This window comes from Salvelinus sp. IW2-2015, linkage group LG2, assembly GCF_002910315.2.
Source record: "Salvelinus sp. IW2-2015 linkage group LG2, ASM291031v2, whole genome shotgun sequence".
Taxonomy (NCBI): Eukaryota; Metazoa; Chordata; class Actinopteri; order Salmoniformes; family Salmonidae; genus Salvelinus; species Salvelinus sp. IW2-2015.
This window is the reverse complement of record NC_036839.1, coordinates 19,122,827-19,135,326: the sequence shown is the minus strand read 5'-3', so window position 1 is coordinate 19,135,326 and position 12,500 is coordinate 19,122,827. Positions and strand designations below refer to the sequence as shown.

At 43.9% G+C, this 12,500-nt stretch overlaps 1 protein-coding gene across 1 annotated transcript in view; it reads left to right on the top strand.

Moving 5' to 3' along the window:
* Positions 1–12,500, top strand: part of zeb2a (zinc finger E-box binding homeobox 2a) — a 52,436-nt gene that overhangs the window by 31,895 nt on the left and 8,041 nt on the right. The window contains 4 exon segments of the mRNA XM_070447721.1: positions 5,487–5,762; positions 8,598–8,666; positions 9,791–9,988; positions 10,274–10,488. Coding sequence (XP_070303822.1) covers positions 5,487–5,762; positions 8,598–8,666; positions 9,791–9,988; positions 10,274–10,488 — 758 coding nt within the window.

The following is a 12,500-nucleotide window of genomic DNA, read 5'->3' as shown; positions in this document are numbered from 1 at the left end:
TGTGTGTGTGTGTAAAGGGAGAGGTTGGGACAGTGTGTGAGGGAACAATTAGGCTTCATAGACAACTCATAAGGGGAATAAAAATGATACAGTCTAATGAAAGAACATGAGAGAGAAGCCATCTCTGCTCTCTGTCATTTCCAGGGTTTGTGGAAAAATATTGCTTTTAGGATTTAACCCCAGCGCCAACATACCAAATAGGTTATGCTAAATTAAACAGCTCCTCAATATTTACGAGACTCTGTGAGATTTATACTTTGCACAAACAAGACTAGCTAAATTCATAGCAGAGTGGAGCTATGATTATTAAGTGTGTTATTTTGTCTTGACTTGCTACCCTGACAGCAGGGCACTCATATTAGGCAGAAATACCACTCCTCCTTCCTCCTGCCTGAATATTTGATGAGCAACCTGTCTTCCTGATTGTGGAACGTGGTTTAAAACCCTCCTAATGTCCTAATGGCCCCTTCTGTGGCCATCTGCACCACACAGTCTACAAAGGTGAAAATCACAATTGGCCTCGGTACAAGAACAAGTAGCAAGGCACAATCTAGATAGATAGAGTCCAGGTTCACTTTAATATACGGATGTACTCAAATCAAGGATCACTTATCCTATTGGGTTTGATTTTCCGCTGAAATCAATGCAAAATATGGAGCACCTCGTCGTCGTACAAAAAATTGAATTAGTGTTAAATCGATGGCTAACCTGCAGCCAAGAGCAAAATCCATTTAGTTAAGTGAATTCAGGTCAACATCACAGAGAAAATGAAAAGCCTAAATTGATCTGCACAGTTATTTTGGCAGTTTATTATATCACAGAACATAGCCACATTGAGAGGAATGGCTCGAAAAGCCAATGGAATAAAGAGTATGAACAGTGTGGCTGTCTTTATATGGCAGAAGGGCACTGGTTTCAGTTCAGGTTCGTAACCCGTAGCGTTGTTAGTTCTGTGAACAGCCTCTGTGGTGTGTGTGTGTTGTTTTGTAAAATTGCTAACCGCTAGTGATGGACAAGCCAGAATCACACAGGAGGCGGCTAGCTGCCGAGCATCTGCTCCTAGATTTGCATATTAATTGACCCGTATTAACTCCATAAAGAAAAAAAATCGAGCAAATTTATGACTCTACAGAATTATCAATCTCTATCACCCCCCTTTTTCCTCTCAGGGCTTCTTCTTTCACCTGTTCTAAAGGTCCTTTATCATATGGGTTGAGCATCAGGTTAAAGTCAGTCCTTTGTATTTCACTTGTAATCCTTGCAGTGTGATAACCTCACACTTCTGTCTGTTTTGGCCTTTGTTTCTGAAGGCTTTGGCTTGTCTTGAGCCACCATGTGAAGGAACCATTTTGAGAGTTTTCTATCTTTAACTTCCTCCAGTCTTGTGTGTCGGCTATCCAAAGGGATCCTAGTTGGCTTTTTGTTTGTACGCCATGTATGTGTAAAAGTGTGTGTGTAAGTGTGTGGGGCCGGTGGGGGTCTTGAACATTTGTCGAGAGGAGTAACATGTGCGCAGGCAGGGCACAGATGGTGGCTCCGGTATACGGGAGGGATTGGCGGAGAGAGGTGAGAAAGGAGGGAAAGGGATTGAGATGCCTGAGAAAGAGGGGGGGGGGGGGGGTGTCTGGGCCGCTTGAGTAAAACTCTGAGATCTTTCTCTTGCACCTCTCGCTTTTTTTCTCTCTCCTTTTTTCCAGCCTGTTCTCAGGACCCCGTAGATAAATGGGAGTTTAATTCAATTAGAGGCAGGCTACTGGAACCACCCCTTCTCTCCTGGCTGGCACTCCCCAGAAGTGCATGAATACACACACACATGCACACACGCACAGGCACATATACACACACACACACACAAACATAAACATTCAGTTATATAGGCCCACACAACAACACAAATATTGACACACACTCTTTGGTTGATTCGTTTCATGTCCCTCAGAGTATTTGTACTATTATGGCAAATAATTCATGCTGTAGGCTATTTCTTTCTAAAATGTTTAGGAAATAATGCATTAGTACACCTTTATTCCCCACCTCCCTGTGTAAATCCCCCTACCTGTCTGTGTATGCATATCATTAGATGGATGTTGGACCACTTCCAGTCTGTAGCCGCTAGGCAGCGACCTCATTTCCACAGCATTCAGGCAGTGCTTCCTTACCTACTCACTCACCTCCCCCTCCCCCTCCAGTTGTTCGCTCAGGTGATCTGCACCACTCACAGGCAGCGAGAGAAAGAGAGAAAAGAGAGAGAGGTAGAACAGAGAGAGAGGTTTTTCTCCGGTAGCTTCCATCTCATCTCTCATTACCCAGGCAGTCGTAGCGGTGGACAAGAGAGACAGGACGCAGCAGAGGATCACCTGGAGCGAGCAGTAGACCTGAAACCTGTGTCGTTTTTTATTATCATATCAAACACCAATGTGTGTGTGTTTGAATATGGAACTGGCTTTTTCATTGAGCTGCACAGAGAAAGAGAGAGAGAGAGAAAGAGACTGTGTGGGTGTGGATACTAGCCCCTCATGGCATACGTGCAGGCAATGGCTCTGTCTGATTAATCTGTTCCACTGTGGGGCGGTTTAAAATGGACGACGTGGAAGGAAGCCTCCCTCATGCGAGGAGAGGGCAGGTGTGGTCTCTGCAGAGCCTGGGGATGCACTGTGGGATAGGCGATGATGTGGAGTGGGTTCCGTTGTTTTACGAAATCCATATGATATGTGGCAGGTATGGTATGCACCTGTTAGTTGCATTTACACACCTCAAGGGGCACGCTCATTCTAAGGCAGTTAGATATTTGTTTGTTTGTTGCTGTTGTAGTTAATGGTTGCGTTACTGGAATGTCTGTTTCATAGGATTTAGTGGATTTGTTCTATATTGAAAGGATGATGGGGTTAACTGTAATATATAATGTAGACAGAGTATTATTCTGTTATAATTTGATATGAACGGTGCTCTGCACTGCCAGAAAGCTCCACCTCCTAACCTCAACTATTGATTTTCTTGAATATAAAGTAGATACAGTGGAAGGGGTTGGGCATCGGATGGTGATAATCCACCAACAAACCAACCATTCTACATCCTCCTCAGAGAGACTCAGAAGGGATTCTCGGTAAGGAAGTGTACTCCTACCCTGCACCACCTGCACCATTGTAGACAAATACTGTGATCGATATAGCCTACCTTTTTAAAGCCACCTGCTTGGAACTTGTGACTAGAGTTGGAGGCATTAAGTCCTTCACTGAAACAGCTGGAGGCATTAGTGACATAAAAAAGGCCATTCTTCTTACTGAGAATCTGCCTGGAGTAAAATATACCAGAGGAGATGACCAAACCAGCTAGGGAGGGTCAAGATTAATGTCTTTGTGGAACAACCTTAGTTGAGCAGTGAGAGAGAGCAGCAGAGGGAGAAAGAGAGAGAGAGAGAGAGAGAGAGAGCGGGAGAGGGAGAGAGCGTTCAGAGGAGAATAGCAAGCGTTGTCCCTGCTTTGTCTCGGGCTCCTTGAATGAGCACAAAGGATCGATCGGTGGAGAGGTGACGGGCCGAGACAATGGATCTCCATGAGATCAGCAGGTCGGAACGGCGGCGCTTCCACACACAATAGAGGTGCGGCAAGACAGAGCGAAGGGTGGCGCTCCATCAAAGATGTCACTGGAGACAAAGCGCACTCACTCTCCGGGCTCTGAGTTGTTATATCTCGCTTTATCCTGACTAAACCTACTGAAAAACTGTTTTCTAACTGCTATCTAGATTAATGACAGATTGTACATACAGGTGGTGTGTCTGAAGTCATTTCCAACCAGAACTATTGATTTGGAGACACAGAGAAACTAAGATCCCAGCCTGTAGCTTTAGTCCAGCCTTCTGTGACATCTGCCACACTACTAGACCCATGTGACCTAGGAGGCAAACAGTCTCATGAATTGCTTTTGTTTGGGAGGTCACTGGCTTTTCTCCGTCTGCCTACCGCAACACAGATACAAAACAGCCACACACTGGCCAAGTATCTGAGCAACATAAGTAAAGTAACAAACAAACAGTTGTCTTCGTGTTTTTCCACCAAAACATTTATCTTTGTCAGTTGGTGAGTGATTCTATAACTGTGAGGCATGTATCTTCCTCTCCCTTTTTCCTGGAAGAAATGAGTTGAATAATATAATTTCCTAAAGTAAATGTGCCTACATATTTTCTGTGGCATAATAACACACGCAAGTCTTGATAGAGAAAACACACTTTCTATAAACTGGACAGGATGCTAGCTGGTCTTTTCACTGGTCTGTTCCAAACTGCTCTTAGCTCAGAGTTAAAAAGGGTCAGATATTTCATTCAGCGAAAAGGCAAAACCACTATTGTTGCTGGTCTAGCGGGACTAAAGAGGGGAGGGTGTGTGAGAGTGAGCGCGAGGTTAAGACGTTGAATGAAATCATATTATATACAACATATACCTAGACCACACAACGTGTTTTCACGTCTCACTTTTCAGCCTTTTCTTTCTCTCTGTCTCTCTCTCTTTCTTTCTTTCTTTTTTTTGATCAGAGAGGGCATTACCCTGTCTGAACTCCCCCTAAATCCTTGTGGTCACACCTTTTATTAAAGAGGGTTTTGTCCCACGCCCTCCACCCCCCTCTGCTGCTCTTGGTATTCAGCCCAGGTCAGCAGATTTCAGCCCACCCCACCATGGCTCCTCTTTTTAATTTGCACCTGTTGCGCAGTTGTCCGGGAGGCAAGTGCCGAACCATACAGTCAGACAAAGATCATATTATGAACAGATATGCAAAGCCTAATCTCGATGTACCCAAAGGGGAAAAGTGAAAAAAGAGACGAGTGAGGGAATGGTATGCCGTTAGGATGTAAAGGTTTATGGGTTTGAAAAACTGTCGAGGGGAACCAAATAATATCCCCAAACAAGCAATTGACTTCAAAACGCATTGTTTTTAGCCACGTCCCTCTCGCTTTCTGGAGTTGGCAGCGGCCCCCAGAGATAACGCGCATGAGAGCTTGGCGAAATATTGCTTTATTAGGCATACACAGAACTCAAAATGAACCTGAAAATTGTGTTCTATTTTCCACCCCCGAGGGCCCTCTTTCCTGCGCCTAGTTCCCATGATGTCATGGCTTTTAAATTTTTTGTGTTATTCCCCCCCTCCCTTTTTCTCTTTTGGGTCTATGCCTGCCTTTCTCATGCACCTTTTTCAGAGTATTTTTCTTCAACACCGAAGTGGACATATTTATAGGTTGGCGTGAAGGCCCTTGGGTTCAGCCTGAATCAAATCAACCACATTTTATCAAAGTTCAGGGATGTAATATTTACAAGCTGTCCATTTCCACTTGGTCCCTAGAGTGTCTGGGATGTATAAAAAGCTCCCCAAACTATTCAACACAGGAATGTGACTTTCAGCTTTTGCCTCCACTACTTTAGTCTTTACCTCTAGAGCCAAGTTAGTTGGATGTTGTTTTAGAAACCTAACAGCGTCTCTTTGTTTGTGTTTTGCAGTGCTGAACTATGAGAATGTGGTGGAGACGGGCTCCGAGACAGACGAGGATGACAGGACTCTGGTCTCAGAGGAGAATGGTCTAACCAATGGGGAGGAGGGTAGCAGCCCCATTGGGGCCGGCGTTCCCAACCTGGAGGCATCACCCAGGGTGGGCCACGCCCTGCTGTCCTACAGGGCTGGAGCAGAGGAGGGGTCAGAGGGCAGGGACGGGCGGCAGAGCCACAACCACGCCTGGCGCCTGGCAGAAAACCCGCACGGACACCTCAACGGGACTGGTGAGTGATCTGCTCAAGATACCTGTAGAACGTAAATCAGTGAATAGGCAACACACCTCACTGTTGTAAATCAATTACACAGCACAACAACATCAGCACAACCCCTCCAGAACGACAGACACTAAAATAATATCACTGATGTTATTCAATTACACATCTTATAATAATACAGTACCTATTCACCTTTTTCAGTTTCTGCTAAAATAGCTTGAGCCTGGGAAGTGGCTTTGTTCGATACTGTGTATTTTCCTATTTTTCGGTGCCCTGTGAGGTTGACAGGAGATTGTAGAGTATGACATGGTGCTCTACTCTAGTGGGACGTGTTGCTGCTGAAGCACAGTCAGCACTTTAGCTGTTTCACAGGCTCACGTCGGCAAACCCACCTCCCTCCCTCCCTCCCTCCCTCCCTCCCTGAGGTGTGTCCAACTCACCCTCCCTCTCACACATACTCATCGCTGTATGACTGTTCACACCCTGTAGCACGTCTGTCCTCTCAATGTTCTCCCTCCCCTCTTTTCTCTCCTTCTCTTTTTCTCTTGGCTCTGTAAAAGCATGTCATCTGTCTCCTCATTGTTTTCACATACTTTCATAGGAATAAAGTCAACTCCGAAAAGGTCAATGTACTCAAGGTCTCGGCAGAGCAGAATATGTCACAATACTTCAGTTTAACATATGAAGCGCCACCTTTCATTCTCATTGACCCATAATTTTAACCCTGTATATATTTAGGAAAACAACCTGAAATAAAATTCTTTATAACTAGACTCAGTTTAGTGGGCCGTGACCAGCGCAGCCTCTAACTCCCCCATATTGCGATATTGTACAGGCAGAGCTATCAACAATGAGCAAGTAGCGCATGCGAAACCTGTCAACCCCCCCTTCTCTCTTTTCCTCCCTCTCTCCCTATCTCTTCTCCCCCTTTCTCTTTATATTTCTCCATCCACTCCTCCCCCTCCAACTCATCTGCATCAGTGACAGGACAACCGGTGTCGCCAGGACCTCAAAGACAAATACTTTTAATTAGGAGCCAAACGGGATCGTTAAGAGGGAGCCAGGCTTTTGCAGGACTCATTAACAGGCCTAAATTAAATTTGGAGCTTTATGATGGCAATTTACATGCATAATAGGCCCACCATTCTAGTGCCACCTGACAGATACAGAGTGCAGAGTGAACTCATGTAAGACGCCCAGTTTTAAAAAACGGACCGGCGTCGGCTATCCGTCTCTGGTAATGACTTGGTGGCGCGCTGCCCCGCTGAACTGGGAAATAGAAAGTACTAGGAAGAAGTTTTTGATTTTGAACGCGGTCCAAAACTAAATGTAAATGAAAAGAGCCTTGATGCGGAGAGCATAGATGTTATCATTATCATGGCCATCATGAGAAAGCTGTAAAAGTAATCAATGCCAGATTAGCACATCTGCTACAGTCTGTTATAGCTAATGCTAAACTGGTGGATGATTTTCATTGAGCTGGTATTTTACATTTATAGGTAAACTGACGAAAGATAGACAACTCACATATTTTTCATATCAATTTCACTCAGGCAACAGATGTAAAAGACTCGGGTGTCACTTCACGGTACTGAAAAGAAGAAGCAGTCTTGAACTGTGGAGGTTTGAGTCACATCGAGAATGCACAGGGTCGAAACAGAATTACCAAAAACAGAACTGAAATGCTAATTTACTTTAACCGCCATCTTGCCTCTGCCTCTCTAGGAAAAAAAGACTACTGAAAACACAATGAGCCTCCATTTTATATTTGAGATTTCATATTCAGTGCAAGTGTACTGTAAGTGTAGTGAAGGAGGGGCCTACTGAAAATAGAATGACACTTGAGTACAGTGTCTAAATTCTACGACAGTGGCACAGGGCGTGACTCACATGCCTTTGTCCTTACTCTGAGGCCTGGAACCCACAAAAAGCCCCATGTTGGCTGAATGAAACTCATTCTAAAAAGTCTGGCAATGATTCTCTTCCCAATGAACCAAAAGTTGAGGCTAAGGGAAGCAACAATGCTTTCCCCATCAGAAAAGGCAGCATTTTTGCAGTTATTTTCTGAAGCGTGCAGTGCCACCACTTTATCTGTGTGGTGCAGGGGGAAACTTAAGTGGTAGGGAGAAGAGTGAGACCTCGCTTCTTATTTACATGGATTCATAGTCTTGGAACTATGAGAAAGAAAATAGTTTTCATCTACATTATTTATGAATTAATTAAGGAAAACTGATTTCCATGCATTGTACCTTTAACCTTCCTTTTACTCTTGTGGGCCACAAAATGTGTAATTTGAGTATAAATGTATGATATAAATCGTGTACAGTACCTTGTGACTCCTTTGACTCATAGCAAGACTATTTTGTTATAAAAAGCACAGCATCAGGTTCCTGTTTGACACTCATTGCTCATGAGGAAGGAAGTTTTGAAAAGTAACCTGCTGCAATGAAGAGGGGAGAGGGGGGAGAAAAGGAGACTGTGCTCTTGTTTTCTTCCCCATCCTCTATTGCCACAGTCAGGGGTGTTGTATATCCCTCTTTTGAAGGGGAAGCTTATGATACTTGTGACTCCTGTTGAGGAGTCACATGACTGGGGCCAGGAGAAACAAACACAATAGGCACAGTATATGTACACCCCTCGCCTGCCTGTCCTTCGTTATCTGGAAAATACATTCATATTATGAGCTGGGGCTGAATGGAAAGAGGTACTTGTTAACGGTATTGTCAGGGTAGCATGTAGCATGCGCATTCCAGTTGACTTTGCCTCAAGTGTTGAGTTTATTGAGAGCTGTGTTAGCCACAGTTGATTGTCCGATTTTAAACGCATTTCTCCTTTCCTTCACAGATGAAAGGAAGGAGGAATATGAATCCTTGGGGCCAGAGGGGTCTCTTCACTCTGTAGGAAATGGTACAGGTGAGTTCCACTCTCACCCTCTTAACTGTACCACCATGTTTACTATAACTCCCCATTCCAGCATTAAATCCTCAGCAGCAAGACACTAGGAAGAGACTTGATTATAATATCCCTGTGCAGCAGGTGATTTATACCTAATAGGAAACACACACAGTCAACAGCCATGCAAGATAATATCCCTCCATGTGCAGCAACGCAAGAGGGAAAGCAAAGCAGTTTTAGGTTGAGTGAGAGTGCAGCGCAAATCACATCTTGCTGCAAAATTGAGTTTTGACCAAAATCTCATTTGTTTGGTTCATGTACTTTCAAATTGGTTACAAGCAGAAAATAAAATGCTAGTTTGTCCTTGCAGTGAGTCAAAAGGTCTTTGCAATTGAGCGTATTATCAACAAAACCTTGCCTAGAGTGACTACAAGGGATCCAGGCCTCTTGGCGACAGTTTGGTGTCCTTTGTTTTAAGGATATTGTTAACAGTTCAATGAAAAATATACACAGCAGCGTATAACTCACAAGCCAATAGCAAACAGTAATAATCCAAAGACATAAAGGTAGCCACATTACAGTAACTGCCCTGATTTGTTAAATCAGCTGATGAATGCATTAGATACCTGATATACCATTATGCCTACACTGACTGTTAAGTAGATGTAACCCTACATTATCTTACTTATAATCAAATCTCTGCTTTAAATTATGTAGAGAGAGAATTCTAAGTGAGATCTGTAAACCCAGCAAATCTAATTGCAACTTAAACCAATTACCCGTTATACTAGGACATATTTAAGTTAAAATGTTTAAAAGCTTTTTTTCCACCATTTAAGATGGGTTGTGAACATCACTTAATGATGGAATTGTCTCTGATTTTTCTTTGTAGAAGCCATTACATGACAGCATTAACGGTAACTTAAATGTATACTCCCCTCTAAGTAGTGGCTTAGTGCTTTCTTCCCTCAGTTCATCACATTTAGAGACCAGTCTGTTTCCTGTGTGGCCAATAAACTGTAGCTTTGCAGCACATCTCTCAAGTTGGGGGAAGGACGAATGAGACTGACAAATATTTGTATTTGTCTCCATTTCTCTTCTTCTCTACATGCCCTTCTCCTCCTCCTCCTTGTCTTATACAGTGAAGAGTATGGATGGGGTGTCGGAGCTTGACGAGTACTTCACTAAGCGTAATAAACTGGAGGAGAGTGACAGCCACTCGGCCAGCATCGCTGAGTACCTGCAGCGTGGAGACACTGCCATAATTTACCCAGAAGCCCCAGAGGAAGTGACACGACTCGGAACTCCCGAGGCCGTTGGGCAAGACGAAAACGAAAACGGTAAGAATCCAGAAAATAAATAGCCCTACAGTAAATCCAGGACTATTATAGCATTATAGGTCTACCACTTTTATGACTTTGTCCCCAATAGTGTTACTGAGTGACTTTTATGGGTAGTGTGTGTTTAAGTGTAAGCTGTTGGCGACTGAGGCTTTTTGAAGCGGAGATAATTATGTAGCTTGCTACACTTCCTCCGTTTACAACCTTGGCATGCTGCCCATCAGTGTCTATTAGCTGACCTTATGAGCCCTCCTCCTCCTCTTCCTCCCCTTTTCTTCTACCCAGACCTGCCACCTGGGACTCCAGATGCTTTCGCCCAACTGTTGACCTGCCCTTACTGCGACCGGGGCTACAAGCGGCTGACATCGCTCAAGGAGCACATCAAGTACCGCCATGAGAAGAACGAGGAGAGCGTGCCCTGCCCCCTGTGCAGTGAGACCTTCTCTCACCGCACACAGCTGGAGAGGCATATGGCCACGCACAAGCCAGGGAGAGATCAGGTAAGACTGGCAGACAGACAGGGGATGATCGTTTTCTCTTTTTCTTCTCCTCCTTCTCATCCCCTTTTCTTTCCTCAACTGATCTCCTTCACACATTCGGTTGTGTCGTTTGGTTGGTCGGTCAGTGCTCTGTGTGAAACACAGTATCATTTGAGCTCATTGCCCTTCACTCTTTCCCCCCCCCATCTAAGATTGTTGTTAATTGCAAGGGCTTTAATGTCTTCCTCATGGTTGCTGCATGCACTTGTCTTCTGCATCGAGAATCCTATTCTCTTGAGTGAATGATTATTCTAATTTCCTCTTCCGATCGTCCTCTACTCCTCTCACATTACAACAAGTTACTTTTGAGCTCTTGTTCTTTAAAAAAATCAGACCCCGCACTGCTTGTTCGCAGCTGCATTTTGTTGTGCTCCCCCAAGCTTCCGCCTACAGTGAGGCATGCGTGGGATGTGCTAGCATATTGCCTTCCTCAGGCCATCTGACTTTTTGCATCAGCTGTTGCTGGAACTGGAACAGATTTGATTAGAAATTAGCACTCGAAAAGATAGCGCTAGAGATATGAACAATTTCCTATGGTTTAATAAACAGCGATAAGAAGTGCTTTCGTTGAGTGTAGCATCTAAAATGTACCTATTGTGTAAGTACAACCAGGGAATCAGTACAAGCACAACCATTTACAACCAGCCATTGTGAACATTAAGATCAAAACCAAAAGTGTAGACATTTTTTCTGTCCTATAACTGAGTCTACAACTGTCTCATAACGGACCATGCAAATAAGCAGTGGAATCATTCAATTTTCCAATTATACTGTAATTATAATGAGATTTCCTGAATTAAGCACGTCAGATTCAAACCTTAAATTTGCGCTGAGCCCACTGTGACAAAAGCAGTGAAGCAGCACCCCCATTCTACTGCCTCCACCCCCTCACCTGACTCCCCCTTTCCCCCTCCAGACTGACTTAAATAGGAGCAGATGGTCTTTTCCCCAGTGATCTGGAGTATCATAATCCTCAAATGACTAAGTGTTTGTTTATTTTTGTACTTCCTCTCCAGTTAAAATAGTTAAATAAAGGATCTTATGGAAGGTCATTATGATTACCTTAGTGCACCGGACTGTGGAGGGATTTTGATTTGAGTGATACTGAGTGCTATTGGTGTAAATGTGTGAATTGTGCTACTTTGCTTATCTTCGGTGTGCCTAGAGCACATGTTTATCGTGGGTTAATTGTTCACACATTTGGTTATGATGGCAGGTTCCACATCGTTCATTGGCCCAATTTTTCGGATAGCTTTTTCACAAAGTAGTCCCCTTCAAGCCACATTCAGTAGGCTAACCCTAATCACATGCCCTAACCTAAAATGTCACCTGCCTTAGGAATGTCTTAACTCCATACACAATCACACACACACTTTCGCACCTACCGGTATATAGACTCCTCAGCAAGCATTAGCGAAAAGGGATTTTTTGGTATTGAAAATGTAACAATGTATACCTCCCACATCATGCTCATGAAGTTCTTTGTGGGGGCTTCATCTCCCTAGACATTGCTTTTGTTTGTTATCTGCACTCATTTGAATTTCAAATGCAGGAAATGCACCTACACTAAACAGTTACCTTTGAACAGAACACAAAAACTCAACCCACACTGTATTCTCGAAATCGATTAGAGTTGTTTGTGTGCTTCATCATTTTGTTTACGATATTTAGGATGTAACCCCCCCCKAAAAAACTGTTAGATATAGGCTAGTTAACTTGTGTGAGGGAGTGTTATTGTTTTGCAAAGTAGCCTACCGTTGAAGCTATGACAAACTCATTACATTCCTTCTCAAGGCCAGCTACCTTGAAATCTCGCCCAGTGCCTGGTTCATTTGTGACTCCCACACTTGTGACTCCCACACACAACACGTTTAGGTGGCACTGATGTGAAAACTGTTCTATCTCCTCCACAGTCCCAGCTGCTGAGTGAAGGGGCCGGCAACCGCAAGTTCAAATGCACCGAGTGTGGAAAA